Source organism: Bos javanicus, chromosome 8, assembly GCF_032452875.1.
Source record: "Bos javanicus breed banteng chromosome 8, ARS-OSU_banteng_1.0, whole genome shotgun sequence".
Taxonomy (NCBI): Eukaryota; Metazoa; Chordata; class Mammalia; order Artiodactyla; family Bovidae; genus Bos; species Bos javanicus.
This window is the reverse complement of record NC_083875.1, coordinates 104,397,675-104,415,506: the sequence shown is the minus strand read 5'-3', so window position 1 is coordinate 104,415,506 and position 17,832 is coordinate 104,397,675. Positions and strand designations below refer to the sequence as shown.

General features: G+C 44.8%; 1 protein-coding gene across 1 annotated transcript; it reads right to left on the bottom strand.

Annotated features, from left to right (window-relative positions):
* Positions 1-7,405: 7,405 nt before the first annotated feature.
* Positions 7,406-16,474, bottom strand: ATP6V1G1 (ATPase H+ transporting V1 subunit G1). Its single transcript, XM_061426630.1, has 3 exons — positions 16,260-16,474; positions 11,466-11,566; positions 7,406-8,215 (listed from the first exon to the last, which is right to left on the bottom strand). Exons 1-3 carry the CDS (start codon positions 16,339-16,341, stop codon positions 8,042-8,044), a joined length of 357 nt encoding a protein of 118 aa, XP_061282614.1. The 5' UTR covers positions 16,342-16,474; the 3' UTR covers positions 7,406-8,041.
* Between the last annotated feature and the right edge of the window lie 1,358 nt (positions 16,475-17,832).

The following is a 17,832-nucleotide window of genomic DNA, read 5'->3' as shown; positions in this document are numbered from 1 at the left end:
TTTCTCCAGAGAATCTTCCAGACCCAGGGATTGAACCAGTGTCTCCTCTGCTGCAAGTGGTCTCCTGCGTTGCAGGCAGATTTTCTACCAGCTGAGCCACCAGGGAAGCTCTATTTTGTAGGAATAGAGCTATTTTTCCTTGCCCCTCACCAGTGGTGGGCATGTAAAGGGTTCCCACTCTTCCTCAACAGCCTTCCTCATATGGTCATAGCCACCATGCTGTGTACATGCCACAGCCTGCGTATCTACAAGTGGACTTGCTGAGTTAGTTGCAATTTTAATTTCAACAGATACTGCCAAATTGCTAGGGGCCTCTCAGATCACCTCTCAGATTCCCTGGAGAAGGAAATGGCAACCCACTCCAGTACTCTTGCCTGGAAAATCCCATGGACAGAGGAGCCTGGTAGGCTACATACAGTCCATGGGGTACCAAGAGTGGGACAGGACTAAACGACTTCACTTTCTCAGATCACAGGACCTAGCTGGCTTTGGGCTCTGCCAGAGGCAAAGGAGTGCCTGGGGACACGAGCAGTGACTGAGGAATAAAGCAGCCATGCTGCCCTCATTCACCAGGCAGGTGAGGATCTAGGAAGTAGGCTACTAAAAATGAAGTTCATTGGTTTATTCATCAACGGATAGACGTCAGGTGTGTGCTGAGTGGCACGCATTGTTCTGGGCACCACTGAGCAAGACATACAAGATCCAAGATGTTTATTTTGTGTAATTTCTGTAAGCACAATGTAGGGGCACGAGAGCAGGAGTCATGGAATGCTGGAGCTTTCCTACCTGCTGATAAGATATTGAAAGGGAATCTTGGACCGGTGTGTGGCCTGGTCATCGCCTAACTCACTCCTGCCACTCCAGCAAGGCCTGCCTTCTCCATGAAGCCAGATACCGTCCTCCTGCGCTTTCTGCCGGGCTACTGTCACTCTGCCTTCTCACTGCTTGTTGTTCCAGCTTGAACTTCTATGTTGACACATCATCTCCTTTGCTAGGGAGGCACAAAGGACGTGGCCCTTTGGAACTGCCTGGCTTGGCTCCACCACTCACTGGCCTGTGAACTTGCACGGGCCAGTTCCCCTCTCTGAGCTCCAATTCCCTCATTTATAAAAGAAGAATGTCTGCTAAATAGAGAGGTTTTAAGAATTAAGTGAAATGGTGAGGTGCTTAGCAGGAAGTGCTCAGTAAAAGTGAACTGAATTTCTGGGCAATTCTTTTGCATCTCCAAAACCACAGCACATGGCACGGCCTGGCACTCCAGTGTGAGGGAACGGGGCTCTGTGGAGAATGGAGAAAAATGAATGAAATCCAGTGCATGCATGCTTAGTCATGTCCAACTCTTTGCAACCCCGTGGACTGTAGCCCGCACTCCTTTGTCCACAGGATTTTCCATGCAAGAATACTGGAGCGGGTTGCCATTTCCTCCTCCAGGGGATCTTCCTAACCCAGGGATCGAACCCATGACTCTTGTGTCTCCCGCATTGGCAGGCGGATCCTTTACCACTGAGCCACCTGGGAAGTCCAAAATCCAGTGAAATCCAGTGAAAGGTGACTGATAACCTCTGAAAACCCTAAGCTCCAAGAACAGTGACCCCATCTCTCAGTTCCTCCTACACCCGTGCTCTCTCAGTTTCGGTTCTCAATGGTTGCCATCCTTCTCCTTCTGGGAGAGATGCCTCAAACCTCATCCCCACCTCCTGGCCTGGCTAACTGACACATTCTCAGACCTCAGCTGAAAGGGCCCTTCTTCTAGGAGCCCTCTCCTGTCCTGAGCCCAGGCCAGTCCCGCGTTCTCACAGTCACTCTTGATTAATCTGTGGCCACACCTAGCACACACTACGGTCATTGTTCAAGATCCCCTTTCCCAAAAAGGAATCAGCCTTGGGGGCACAGGGCTGTTTCTGCCCGTGCTCAAGAGCGGGCCCCCAGTAGGGTTACATGCATCTGAACTGGTGAATGAATGGCTATGAATGAACTCATCAGGGCTTCAACTACAGATAAATCCAAATAACCACAAACCCCAGCCAAAGCCACCCTTACTCAGCACTTGCCCCATTCTGTTCCGTCATGTGGGTGAGAGTTACAGGCCCGTGTCTGAAGGCCAGCTGCCAACTATCTGGCAACTTTGGTGAAGCAAGAAGGAACTTCTCAGCCTGGCAGAATTTTCACGTGTGGCAGCAGACGGCACAGGAGAGCACCTCAGAGCCGTGGGATAAGTAAGTAAAAAGGCAAAGATCAAAAATTAGATCTTGTTTTTGGGACTGGTCTGCCAGTTGTAGAGTCACTGACTTTCTCTTTTAGAAACGCATTGCTTGAAACACAGCCATGGCCTGAACATACTAAGCCATACAGCAGTTCAGGCTGGACGTCAGACAGACTTGGGTTCAAGTCTTAGGCTTAGCCACTCATTAGAGCGCTCTGAAAAAAGTATTTCCACAAGCAAGTCCCACAGAAAGTTCTATTGCTCCTGGCTCCACTACATTGATTCTAGATCCTGGAGTCACATCTCTCAGTGAGTTCTCCGCTACAAGATATGCATGTGAGAGCTTGGGGCTAAACACACCACCATCCCTGTCAGCAGCGTGCAGATAGACAAGTCATATGCTATCTGTCAGGAAACTGGGTCAAAACCAGCAGAGATACTTTGAATTTTCATCATAAGGCTGCCAGTCACCTGCGGAGTCAGGGATCTGTCTTGACACTGTGGGTAGAGGCAAGTGCACGGACAGGTACAAAGGGAACGAGGTGGGGCAGGGCCTCAAAAGGGAGGACTGGCATCTGGTTGGCAAGGGGAGGGGAGGGAAAGGCAACTGAAGGTGACCTGGCTTTTAACGAGAAATTTCAACTGTCCCGTCTTCATAATTTTAAAAACCCTGTTAAGACATAGTAGACAACCCAATCATGATCTCAGAACCACCAGCGTAGTTTCTCTTCTATTCTTATCTTCAACAACTGTCATCTGGTCTAAAATGCTGCCACTCTACCCTTTTATTTTCAAAAAGAAAAAAAAAAAAAAGGAATTGTCTGCCCCAACTCTCCAAGCCCATTCATCCCCATCTCCACAGACATGGCCTTGAATTCACACTTGACCCAGGAGCCAGTCAGTGTAATTTGAAATTTCTTAAAAGCCAAAGAAGATACATGTTGACATGATTCGGCAGCATTCTCTCCCTGAATTACTGACCAAATCTTTCAGTAAACAGTGTGCTTCTCCTGCTCCTAAAGATCTGCCCACAAGGTGCCTCTTTTTATTGGGCTTCATCTTTTTGAGCTTCAGAGGTAGTGCCTTTTATTCCCCAGTTGAAGGTTTGTGGCAACTCCGTGTCAGGCAAGTCCGCTGGCACCATTGTTCCAACAGCATTTGCTCGTTTCATGTCTCCTGTGTCACACTTTGCTAATTCTCGTAGTATTTCAAGCTTTTTTGTTATGATATTTGTTACGGTGATTATCTCTGATGTTACTGTTGTTTTGGGGTGTTAAGAACCAGGCCCATATAAGATGGAAAAATTAATAAATGTGTGTCTTGATGGTTCCACTGAACAGGTGTTCCCTATTTCTGTCCCTTTCCTTGGACTTTCTATTCCCCAAGACACAATATTGAAATTAGGCAGATAAATAACCCTACAGTGGCCTCTTAAGTATTCACATGAAAGGGGGAGTTGCACGTCTATCATTTGAAGTCAAAACCCAGGAATGATTAAGCTCAGTGAGGAAGACATGTTGAAAGCCAAGACAGGCCGAAAGGTAGGCCTCTTGTGCCAGTTTTCAACTTGTGAATGCAAAGAAAAAGTTCTTAAAGAAAAGTGCTATTCCAATGAACACACGAACTGATAAGAAACAAAGCAGCCTTACTGCTAACTGGAGAATGTTGCTTTTTTTTTTTTTTATTGACTATGTGGCTTTCAGGATCTTAGTTCCCCGACCAGGGATCGAACCCAGGTCCCTCCTGCAGTGGAAGTGCAGAGTCCAAACCACTAAACCACCAGGGAACTCCCTGGACAAAGTTGGAGTGGTCTGGATAGAAGATCAGCCACATCCCCTTAAACCAAAACCTAATCCAGAGCAAGGCCTTAACTCTATAATTCTGTGAAGGATGACAGAGGTGAGGAAGCTGCAGAAGAAAACTTTGAAGCTAGTGGAGATTGGTTCATGGGGTTTAAGGAAGGAAGCCATCTCCATGATATATGAATTGATGTAGAAGCTGTAGCAGATTATGTAGAAGATACGGCTAAGATAATGGGTGGAAGTGGCTACACTAACAACACTCAGTGTAGACAGAACAGCCTTTTGTTGGAAGATGCCACCTCAGACTTTCATAGCCAGAGAGAGGCCAGTGCCTGGCTTCAAATCTTCCAAAGGACGGGTTCTCTCTCACTAGGGGCTAATGCAGCTGGTGACTTGAAGTTGAAGCCAGTGTTCATTGACCATTCTAGAAATCTTAGGACCCTTAAGAGTTGTGCTACATCTACTCAGCCTGTGCTCTAATGGAACAGCAAAGTCTGGGCAACAGCACATTTGTTTACAACATGGTTTACTTAATATTTTAAACCCACTGTTCAGGCCTGCTACTCAAAAGAAAAAAGATGTCTTTCAAAATACTACTGCTCATTGATAATTCACATGGTCACTAGCTGGCATGGAGGAAGCTAGTTAGTATTTGCAGCAGAGAGTTTTTACTCACCAAATAACCACAGGTTGGTTATTTCTTAGCCTCCCTAGCAGTCAGGTTTGCTCCTGGGCCTGACATGCATAAATGAGCTGAAAACAATTGTTACGTATTATTTCAGGACCAAAGCATAGAGCTGCCTGTTTGCTAACTTTTCCTTCCCTTGTCTCAGGGATCATGGAAACCATGTGCTAAAATGATAGAGCCACGAAGTGGAAGTAATCGGAATCACTGTGTCACCGTATGGAGGACAGCTGCCTGGTCCCCCAACCTGTATCAGACATTATAAAAAATAAATCTTTGTTGTATTAAGCCATTGAGACTTCAGAGAACATCCAATCCGTACCATTTAGAGCTATTATTAGACTTGACATAATCAAGGATGAGAAAAGCAGCATTTTTTAGAAAATTAGGAAATGCTCGTTGGTGCGTACAATGTCCCAGGAATCGTGTGGAACATTCAGTAATTCTCCTGTCGTTAAGTGGTTGTCCGCTGGGTGGTTTTGGACCCCAAGGGATATCTGACAATGTCTGGAGGTATTTTTGGTCACTACATTGAAGGGGTTACTACTGGCAGCCAGTGGGTACAGGTCAAGGACACTGCTGAACACCCCAATGGGTAAGTGTACTGAAAGTAACTCTCCCACAGCTGAGACCTTCTGAGATAGTCACTATTAACCAGCAGCGTATAACCACCAGTCATATGCTCTGCATATGGAAATACAGGTGTGTTTAGCTTTTCATTCTCAATGAGAACCAACCACACACTGTTCGGCATGTCTTGAGGTTCATTCTACATCAGAACCAACATATCTGCATGTCTTTGAGGTTGAAGAACCTACCAGATGCTACTTTCTCAAGTCACACCTCCAAAGGGAAATTTATTTTTGGTCACACTTCCCAGCTGGCACGCAGGACCTTAGTCCCTGACCACCACACCACCTGCATTAGAAGTGTGGGGTCTTAACCACTGGACCACCAAGGAAGTCCCCAAAGGGAAATTTTTTAAAATGTTACTCCAGACCCCACTCCCAGAGACCAGTTCCACTGCCTGGGAGGGGCCGGGGCAGGCACCATTTTTGCTGGGTACAGTCAAGGTTGACAACCAAGATTGCCAGTCTCTTGGCCTCCCTCAGGGCTCTCTCCCCACCCGGGAATATCTCCAGTCTCCCTCCTTCTGTCCCCTCACCCACAAGCATTTAAACCTGCCATCGCCTTCCTCAAACCACCTCCCCCAACAGCCACTGGGCACCCGTTTGTGCTCTCCTCTTACAGCCAAGTATTTTTCTGCTCACTTTACATTCAGTTCCTTCTTCAGTCTCTTTAGGCTCCTGTCCCTTAGTTCACGCACCAAGCTCTGTTCGTGTCTCATCTTGTGAGCCTAGATTACACCCCTTTTGCTTATAACTGGAAGGTTAAGAGTCAAGCAGTCAGGTAAGTACAACCCTACAGATTCAGGGTAAAAATACTGGTGGACACCAAGTTGAAGATACTGGGTCTTAACTAGTGAACACACGACGTTTCTCCTTGGTAGTCCTCCAGTTTGGGAAATCTGTATCTGCAGTTAGGTAGAGGCTTGGAGTTCTCTCTTTAACCATACCAGGAGTAAAGGCCTAACAAATCCAGGTACTGTTTGGGACACATTAGTTAGGGTGGAGATGCTTATCAGATGTCAAAGCAAAGCATCAAATAAGCAATCTGAGAATTCTGAGTTCAGGGGAGGCAAGTTAGAGATAAATTTGGGTCTTCAGTTGGAGATATAAATTTGGGTCTTCAATATAGATATTAAAGCCACGAAATGTAGATGGTCTCAACAAGGAAATGGATGTAGAGACATCCAAGAACAAGACTTCAGGAAAAGAGGAGTAACCAGCAAGAGACTGGAAAGCAAGGCAGCACACTGCTGCAAAACGGAGGCTGAGAACATGGCTTGAGAGGACCGTGTCCCATGATAATCAAGGTCAAGCAGGCAGAGGATGGGACTCCAATCTGGTCAGCACCGCTCACCTGACAAGCAGTTACTGGAATGCTTGAACACCAAAAAACAGGAACGCTCATATGGAAAGTTCTTATGAGGAACTCTATAAAAAGGGACCAACAACTGGAGACGGAAGCGCCCAGAGAACAAACCATCCGGGGTAAACAAAAATAATACATTTTTAAAAGGTCATCTAATTCTCCTTTAGTTTCAGGATGATGTTCTTTCCATTGTTTCCACCTACCAGAAATTATCTTGCCCACCAAAGACTATCAGTTTACAGTGGGTTGGCGGTAGTGGTTTAGTCACTAAGTCATGTCTGACTCTTGCGACCCCATGACTATAGCCCACAGGTTCCTCTGTCCATGGGATTCTCCAGGTAAGAATATACTGGAGTGGGTTGCCATTACCATCTCCACTACAGTGGGTTGGGGGCATTTAATTCTTAAGTGCTAGTGTGAAGTTACCTTAGGTTCCACACTAAGCATTTAGCCCACCAATAAGGAAATACAAGGCTGCCCCAGAACAGGGGGCTCTCGAGAAAAGGCAAACTTCAGACTTACTAGTTGACTGCTGTTTTTCAAAACAGCTGCTGGATGAAGTCACAAGTGATTTCCTTCCTGCTAAGGTGCATACCATGAATATTTTCTCAGTATGCACGCAAATGTGTGTGTGATGCATGTACTAATTTCCTTAGTGAAATTCTGGGTCAAAGAACATCTGGGTCAAAGCACATTTTGCATTATCAAAGAGCATGCAGCTGAGAGGAGGAAAACGCACAACAGTCTTTACTTTTAAATGATTATCAGTACAGTATCAGTACACAAGTAGTAAAGTGTAACAAGTTAGTGAATTCTACCACCTAGTAAGTGTGAATAAGAGAAACTAACAGCAGCCCAACACTAGGACCCATTGTTCTAACCCTTAGTTGGAAAGGACTATTTTAAGGCTGGCTGTTGTTTAACATGGGTTACAAATGACTATTTACTACTTTTTCATAGATAAAGCCCCTGACCTTCAAGAAAGATTTAGGGAAAAAAATGCTTTAATCCCTTTCTTTCTTAGGAAAATTGGGTTTTAAAGAACTATCTAAGAAAGAAAAAGTCAGTGTTGATAATATGCTGCTTGAGAGAAAAGGCATAGAAAACAGACAACATATATCCATTAAATTTCTAAGAAATATGAGGTAAAAAGATACATCTTTGGATAAGCTCCAAGCCTGTACAAAGAATCCACGTTGGTGATTCTGCAAAAAGTGAAGGGACCTACTATATAATATACAGAAATAATTTAATGCCTTTTCGTAAGATGTAACTCAAGCCTTGCTAAATGAAGCCTCATGTTCCACGAAGGCGTTCAAAACGCCAATCCACGCAATAGGCACTTTTCTTCTGCCTCTATCCATTTATGCGGTAGTTCTCATGGATTTCCGGCCGGATGTCGCAGACAAAGGCCAAGAGGTTATCCAAGACTTCATCCCTGTTCTGCTGGAAGTAGGTTTGAAGGATGGTCATCTTCTCCTGGGTGTCCTTCTCTACTTCAGTGCTGCAACTACCATGGGATCCCAGAGCCTAGATTCGGGGAATGACAACAGAGGGAACATCAGGATGAACATTTAATAAGCAGCTTTCAGACTTTTAATAAGCAGCTTCCTGACCAACCCAGACAGCATACTAAAAAACAGAGATATTACTTTGCCGACAAAGGTCCATCTAGTCAAACCTATGGTTTTTCCAATAATCATGTATAGAGGTCAGAGTTGGACTATAAAGAAAGCTGAACACCAAAGAATTGATGCTTTTGAACTGTGGTATTGGAGAAGACTCTTGAGAGTCCCTTGGACTGCAAGGAGTTCCAACCAGTCAATTCTAATGGAAAACGGTCCTGAATATTCATTGGAAGGACTGATGCTGAAGCTGAAACTCCAATACTTTGGCCACCTGATGTGAACTGACTCACTGGAAAAGACCTTGAGGCTGGGAAAGATTGAAGGCGGGAGGAGACGGGGATGACAGAGGATGAGATGGTCGGATGGCATCACCTACTCGATGGACGAGTTTGAGCAAGTTCCGGGAGTTCTTGATGGACAGGGAAGCCTGGCCTGCTGCAGTTCATGGGGTTGCAGAGTCGGACACGACTAAGTGACTGAACTGACGGACTTCAGACTTTTGAAGAAACCCAGTTTCGTCATAAATATAATGATCAGCAGCAGGAAATGTAACATTGTGACCAAAGAGCATGTGAGAAGTCAGCATTCCCATGGTTTGTGGGAGCAGAAGCTGATACAGTCAACTTGGGTGGCTGACTTTTCAACATTGAACAAAAGGTAAACAAACTGCACAGCATTTCCACTCCTGGGAAATTATCCCGGAGAGGGACACAGTCACTTCTCTCTCGAGTCTAATGTGCAGCCTTAACCAGAGACTGAAATGAACCTGAAGACCCAACCACTGAGGCCTCGTGGTTAGTAGTATCTCCTAGTGCACTTTTAAAAGGGAGAGATATATGTGGTATTTAAAAAAAAACAAAACCTCTTAAAAAGTAACACTCAGTTCAGTTCAGTCACTAAGTCGTGTCCAACTCTTTGTGACCCCATGAACCGAAGCACACCAGGCTTCCCTGTCCATCACCAACTCCCAGAGTCTACCGAAACCCATGTCCATTGAGTCGGTGATGCCATCCAACCATCTCATCCTCTGTCGTCCCCTTCTCCTCCTGCTCTCAATCTTTCCCAGCATCATTGTCTTTTCCAATGTGTCAGCTCTTCGCATGAGGTGGCCAAAGTATTGGGAGTTTCAGCTTCAACATCAGTCCCTCCAATGAATACCCAGGACTGATGATCTCCTTTAGGATGGACTGGTTGGCTCTCCTTGCAGTCCAAGGGACTCTCAAGAGTCTTCTCCAGCACCACAGTTCAAAAGCATCAATTCTTCGGTGCTCAGCTTTCTTTATAGTCCAACTCTCACATCCATACATGACCACTGGATAAACCATAGCCTTGATTAGAGGAACTTCTGTTGACAAAGTAATGTCTCTGTATTTTAACACTAGGGAGATGCAATTTAGGAGGAATATACAGTTTTACTATGACTAGTTAATGTTTTAGCACTTCAGCAGTGGATTCACCAGTATTATGAACACATGACATTCTAGAAGAATACACAAGAAACTGTTAACAGTGGTTATCTCTGAGGACTGCAGGTCTGGGTGAAAGGGGAACTATCCTCTCACTGTTGCTGTTTTATTGCTTGAAATTTTGGTGCACTGATGTCTTACCTCTTCAGTTTCTATTTAGAACTTCACACAGTGATAAACTTTCATTTACTGTCTTCTCATTGTTAACTGTTGCACCTACTTTATCAGAATGTGGCCCATCAGGTTCTTAAGGCGTCACTTTTTTGTGCCTGACCCTTTCCAACACCTAAGCTTCTGCCACCTCATTCCACATGTTAATAATTACATTCCTTCACTCAAAAAGGTTCACGTGAACAGGCAGAGATTCAAACGTAGGGCTCTTCATACTATCACTGTTCATACTGTAGGAATACCTTGGAGCATTTCATAATGGTTGGCTCAGCTGCCTACCCATATTTTAAAAGTCCATAATCCTTACTCAATGGGGTGGGGGGGGCCGGAAAAATCCACTACCTCTATTCTATGAACATGTCAACTATACAGCAAACCTCAGAAGTCACAAAAGTGAAGCAGTTACAATGGAATACGGCTAGAAAAACTCATCTCATGCACGAGGCCATCACTATAAGCAATGGCAGCTTCAATGCAATAATAAGACAAGATGGCCACCCCTATTTCTACACTGTCTTGTGGGCAGTCTGACAACTTACAGCACCAATTCATGAGTAAGAGACCCAGACTCATTTTAAGTTTAAATAGCAGTCACTGCCCAGTGCAAAGATGAACGAAACTTCGGCTACTTACTGAGAGAGAGGCATGACCCTTTAATCTGGACTTGGACCTGGGAGGGTGTGTACCTGGATCTAGTAGGCCACAATGAAGAACTTGAGAATGAAGCCCGTAAAGGCAGAGAGGAGAGATGGAAGTAGCCCTGAAAGCATTATTTAAGCTCATAGATCAAAATGAACTCAGTCTTTACCTGGGTTTCCAATCATGTAGGTTGACAAATTCCACTTCGCTTAAACCAGCTTGAGCTGTTTTCTATTACCTGTATCCAAAAGTCCAGATGGAGGCTTTTTCCTCTATAAAGCCTCTTCCATCCTTTACCTTTTCCCTAATCCCCCTGCTTCCTCTGTACCTTCTGTGATCTGTTTCTGTACTACTATTATATGCATCACGTGCATCGTGGTCTAGCCTCTACTGGTAAGTTACTATCTATACTAAAGCGGGGCTCCATGGAATTCATGTTTATGACCATCGCAGTCCTCTTCAGCTGTCCATTTGCGTGACTTGTGTTTTATTACTGAGTGTCCCTGACCACCAGACTGTAAGCTAAGGACCATGTCTATTTCTGTTCACAGCTGATCCTCTGCATCTGGCACACGTTCACCATCTAAAGATATTTAATATTATCTACATTTAATATATATTAAATAACATATCTCCATAAAGTTATCTATATTTAATATCTATTAATAATTTCATTATTTATCTAAGTGAAGACTAGAATTCAAATGTTAAAAACTAATCATCCTGAGGGATTCTGCCTAAGTATCCAATAACCCAGTTTTCAATTTTTACCAGAATCAGAATTGCTGAGCTATGCTATTTTGGGAGCCTAAGGGGAAAAGGAGAGGAAGGAAGCCTCAGGAAACTAAGGCAATAATGAAAATTCACTGGACCCACCGCAGCTTCCTTGGCCTTGAACTCCTTCTCCCTCTGCAGGCGGTACTGTTCAACTTCAGCCTGGGCTTCTTCTTTAGCCTGCTTCAGCCTCCGGTTCTTTCCTGTTTTCAAAGGAAGTGGTTAACAGACAAGAAGAAGAGGAAGCAGAGACTGAGATGGTAAATTCTAACCATAAACAGTGACAAAAGTTTGAAGATACAGTCTCAAGAGACACGTGGAGGGAAGAGGGAGAAAGGGAATTGAGAGCTAACCAATGGTAGAGGTTCCTGCCTCCTGTACTTAACTAGACTGTACTTCACTGGGAAGTGACTTGATAAAAAGGACCACCTTCTATACTAACAGACTGTAAAAATTATGCAAAACACTTTGGAATGTGCCAGAATATTTTCTCAACCTCAACTACTAAGAATCAACATAAAATGGGCGACATTAAGCCATCTGGGGAATTCTCTCCCTGAGAAGTAAACACTTAATATGCTGCTCATTACAATCAGAGCTCAGCTAGCTTACCGAGGCGGCTAATATGCTCCCAAAGGACGTCAACCTAAACTGTAACTAATGAAACAGATGATGTAATATTGGAAACTAACATCCATGCCTGTGCGCAAGGAAATAAGCAAGAAATGTTCTGAGAAGGAATTCTTCTGAGATATGGAGCCCTGGGCATAAGACTGTACAAACATCTAAGTGAGGAAACACAGAGGCTCTGGTTTCTAGAAGAGCATAGTTTAACAGACAGCTGGGAAAACTCTCTAGCTTCTGTCAGAGTCTCTATGAAAATGGACCACAAGATCAGTAAGTTTCTCTGTCCAACTTCTCAGATACACAAATTGGGGGGTGGGGTGGGGTGGGAGGTCCTAGGCAATCAGTCTGAACACTTATTTAATTCAGAGTGAAAGACATTCTGCATCTTAAAAGCAAGCTGTTGGGAGGGCAGCTAAGAGGGAGGGAATATATGTATACTTCTAGCTGACTCATGCTGTTGTACAGCAGAAACCAACACAACATTGTAAAACAATTATCCTCCAATTAAAATTTTAAAAAGAATTAAAAAATAAAAAAAAACTTATAATTCATTGCATATCAACTGCCCAAATCCCACACAGTCCATGTAGATGAATGAAACTGAATTTAACCTTCCACCTCCTGATCTTGCCTAGGAAATCCCTTGGACAGAGGGGCCTAGCAGGCTACAGTCTGTGGGGTTGCAAACAGTCAAACACCATTTACAGACTAAGCAACAGCAGCAGCAACAACTCCTGATTAACAACAGAATTTTGGACTGGTGATAACCCCAGGATATTAATACTAAATGAGGCTAGTCTAAAACAACCAAAAGGTGACTAAGCCCCTCAAGGAGTATTTCTCCAGGTTTCTCCAGTACTATTTAGGGCCCACCACTTAGGATCTGCTCCGACTGACCTCTACTCCAATACTCCACATGCCATCCTCCTCATCAGCTATACATTCGAGGCCAAGAAAGCCAAGATTATTCCCCAAACCAACAAATTTTAACTTGGCCTGAATATTACACAGTAGCCCCACATTTTCACAATACCACTTGCAATCACTCCCAACTCCCATGGCTTCCCGAATTAATTACTTAAGGTAAACCATTTTCTTGTTACTGTTGTTCAGGCACTCAGTCATGTCTGACTCTGAAACTCCATGGACTGCAGCACACCAGGCTTCCCTGTCCTTCGCCATCTCCTGGAGTTTGCTCAAACTTGTGTTCATTGGATCAATGATGCCATCCACCATCTCATCCTCTGTCCTCTCTGTCTCCTCCTGCCTTCAATCTTTCCTGGCATCAGGATCTTTTCCAATGAGTCAGTTCTTCACATCAGGTGGCCCAAGTATTGGAGCTTCAGCATCAGTCTTTCCAATGAGTAACAGTGTTAATCGGCTCTAGGATTGACTGGTTCGCTCTTTGTGCTGTCCAAGCGACTCTCAAGAATCTTCTCCAGCACCACAGTTCAAAGGCATCAATTTTTTGGCGTTCAGCCTTCTTTATGGTCCAACTCTCACATCCATATATGACTACTGGAAAAACCACAGCTTTGACTAGACAAAGTAATCTCTGCTTTTTAATACGCTATCTAGGTTTGTCATTGCTTTTCTTCCAAGGAACAAGTGTCTTTTAATTTCATGAAAGCAGTCACTGTCCACAGTGATTTTGGAGCCCAAGAAAATAAAAGTCTGTCACTGTTTCCATCATTTTCCCATCTATTTGCCATGAAGTGATGGGTCTGGAAGCCGTGATCTTAGTTTTTTTTGCTGAGTTTTAAATGAGCTTTCATTCTCCTCTTTCACCTTCATCAAGAGGCTCTTTAATTCCTGTTCACTTTCTGCCATAAGGGTGGTGTCATCTGCCTATCTGAGGTTATTGATATTTCTCCCAGCAATCTTGATTCCAGCTTGTGATTCATCCAGCCCAGCATTTCACATAATGTACTCACATGTAATTTAAATAAGCAGGGTGACAATATACAGCCTCAATGGATCCCTTTCCCAATTTTGAACCAGTCTGTTGTCCCATGTCCAGTTCTAACTGTTGAAGATCCAGTTTTCCCCACAGCCAGTCCCTCCCGTCAGGAAGCTTGCACAAGCCTCCTATCCTCATCCATCAGAGGGCAGACAGAATGAAAACCACAATCACAGAAAACCATTCTCTCCCTGTCAGCAAACATCTTCAAAGTTCAATTCTGACTGGCTTCTCAGAAAACCAAAAAGTATTTGAGCAGGAAGTAATTTCTTTTAACTCTGGTGTTTTCTGTTTTTTGAGGGCCTTACATGTACAGGCCAGCATTGCCGTTTCACTCCGATGGCACAATGATTTCATGAAAAATTGGGCTGGACCGTTTTACCGCCTCATGTATTGTCTCTTTCCAATTCCTAACTGGGCATGTCAACCATGGTTACAGATCAAGAAAGGCAATAACTTTTTCAAATTGTAGGTGTTAATAATTCTATTCCTAACTACTGCAAATCCTGAGATATATATTAGACATAAATTTACTCCTTTAAAACAACTTCTTTCCATCACTATGTTATAGCTACCGGAGATATACAAGTCCCTGCACCAGGTCTGACAGGAAAAAGGAAGGTGTAAATCACGACCCCTACCTCCAAGGCACTCAATCATTTTTAACCATATGCCAAGTAACTGTTTCTGCACTTTCCCCAAATATTCTCACACATTTCCCAACAGATACAACTTCTGTTGCTGATGATCCATCACAAGACATACTCTGAGAAGTCATTCTGGAAATACTCATCAAGGGCATGATGAGAATACTCCATGAGCAACACAGAACTTTCCAGTCACCAGAGCAACAAGATTTCTTCCTATGTCCAGCCCCCTCAAAAAAAGCTCTTTCAATGAAATACAAAGTATCATATGACCCCTAATTGAAAAAGTACCAGAGCCAGGCTTGAGTATGGGTGAAGAGTGTAAATCTTATGATTTAAAAAAAAAAAAAAAATCAAGAGAATACTGAGATTACCAGTTTTTGGTATTTTTACCCCAGCTATATTGTGTCCCAGGGTATGGTCATATCATTTTTCTCTGGGTCCCAACTTTCCCATGGGTAAAATAGGAATAGAAACATCTCACCAGATGGGAAACTGAATAAATAAAGTTTAATTAGACACAGTTCCTGTTATCCAGGAGCTTATTCTAGTAAGTGAGCCATATAAAGAAACAGGTTACTGCACTGTGACAACAGAAACAGGCATTTGGGGAGGAGGTCTAACCTAGTCTGAGGGGTAAACACCAAGTTAGGGCAAGTTTCCTGGAAGAACTATTGCCTAAATTTTAAGATCTGAAGGAAGACTATGTGTTTGAGAATAAGGAGAGTAAACTAGGAAAAGGCTTTTCCAATCAGGAACCAACTGTGCAAAGGCTTGAAGGTGATATCAACCTACGTGTCTTTAAGCAATACCTAAGAGATTAGAGAAGAGCGAGCGAGCCTGATTCAAAAACACCTCCTACACCCTCCTACGGAATTTAGGTTTTATTCTGCAGACACTAAAGGTCTGGTGACTATAGGAGGAAATCAGAGTGGCAACTGAGATGTATGACTCTGACTACAGTGAGAAGAATGAATTGGAGGGAGGAAGTCTCCCATTCAACAATTAGATTCGATCCTCCTATTAAGTTCTTTAGTAACCTCTCATTTCTCAACTCTAGCCCTCCTCTCAGCCGCAATTAATCTACCCAATAGCTGCTTCCTTCACTGGGGCTTTGAAAACTGCAATAAAAGACCACAAATGAACGGCGTACTGCGTTTGGCACGTATTAAGGAATTAATGAACTAGGCTGCTATGAGCTTCTCAGAAAACGGCGTCCTGGACTAAGATGCTGGCTGCAGAGATGGAGAAAAGTGAACAAATAACGCCTTGCCGAGTGACTAAACATGGCGAATGAGGGAGGGTCTGAGACGTGGCAAAGAGGACTGTTTCCAGGCTGGGTAACACGGTAAACGGTGGAGACAACGACTTCCGTTTGGAATAATCCATTTTATTCGCCTCCCAGACCCTAAGAAGGTCGTCCACCTATTATTGATTCCACACCCTATCTACTAGCCCACATCGCAGCTCTCAGGCGACCTAGAAGACTTCCAGAGGTTCGGATCCGGAGAGCTGCGAGTCACACAAGCTTCCCCGACTGTAACCATCCCCCTCCCCCGCCCAGTCCGCAGTTTTTCGGTCCTAATGCACCTACCACCCCTCGCGGCCTAGCCGCAATCCCTGGACTCGCACCACGCCGGGCTGCCTCAACCCCAAACTCACGCTTGCGGGCCTCGGACACCTTCTCGGCGGCCCGTTTCTCCGCCTGGAGCAGCTGCTGGATGCCCTGCGACTGACTGGCCATGGCTATGGCTATGGCGCCGGCAGCGGCGACTCCGAGGCGGCAGACTGCGGCCTACCTCAGCCAAATCGCCCCCTCGGGTCAGCTGATCCAGACGCGCACAATCTGCGCTTGCGCCCGTAGCCCCGCCCACTGTCACGTGACCTCCGAGACGCCGCGTCAGCTGACTGCGCGCGGGCCCTGCGACTTGGGGCGGGGAGGAGGCGGGAGAGTGGAGCGGCTTGACCGCGCCTGCGCAGCATCTGTCTTCACCGTCTTCTGTCTCAAGAGCAAGCTTCGGCCTAGCGTTTGTCTGGTTCTATCTTTGTGGTTGTTTTGTCACGTCGTTATTGCAGTAATCCCCCCTTTCCCTTTACAATAAACTTACATTGAGATCCAGAGAAGTTGGGCCAGGTCAAATCACTTTCTCCTGTTCTGCACACTGCTTTACTCCTTCCTGTTTCTGAAACTTTCCTTGGCACTCAGAATATATTAGGAGGCAGGCTAAACGTCTTACCCGGGCTCTTGGGTTGGATCTGAATTGGGATAGGGAGACTTGGGGGTCAAGTGTGCCACTAATCCGTGTGGTTTGAAGAGAGATGCGTTCCCTCTCTGAAGCTGAGTTCAGGAAAGGATTGGAGTGTTTTCTGTAAATATTTGATGAAGGCATGCTGCAAACCTAGACCACGTTTATACTGAGGCTACTGAGGAGAGCGAGACACAAGGTCCCTGGTGGAGTGTCCAGATGATGGACAAAAACAGAGTAGGTCAACTAAATAGAAAATTACAAACTGTGGTAAAGTAATGAAGGAAAAACACAGGTTGTTCTGAGAAGAAGTAAGGAGAGGGAGTTGATGAGGTGTCTGAAGATGCTTCCAAAGAAGTGATATTTAAAATGAGATCAGAAGAATGAGAAGCTAGCCAGGAAAGAATAGTGGGGATGGTGCGGGTGGAGGGTGATTAAAGGAAAAGACCCACATATGTGGATTTTCAGGGAGCAACAAAGACATCTCCCACCACAAAGAGGGAGATAGGAAGCCAGGGGTTGAGTTTATGATATGACAGTGTCCTGAACGCTTGACAACTCCTTATGGTAAATTAGAAGTAGCGTTCAGTTCAGTTCAGTTCAGTTGCTCAGTCGTGTCCGACTCTTTGCGACCCCATGAATCACAGCAGGCCAGGCCTCCCTGTCCATCACCAACTCCCGGAGTTCACTCAGACTCACGTCCATTGAGTCAGTGATGCCATCCAGCCATCTCATCCTCTGTCGTCCCCTTCTCCTCCTGCCCCCAATCCCTCCCAGCATCAGAATCTTTTCCAGTGAGTCAACTCTTCGCATGAGGTGGCCAAAGTACTGGAGTTTCGGCTTTAGCATCATTCCATCCAAAGAAATCCCAGGGCTGATCTCCTTCAGAATGGACTGGTTGGATCCCCTTGCAGTCCAAGGGACTCTCAAGAGTCTTCTCCAACACCACAGTTCAAAATCATCAATTCTTTGGTGCTCAGCTTTCTTCT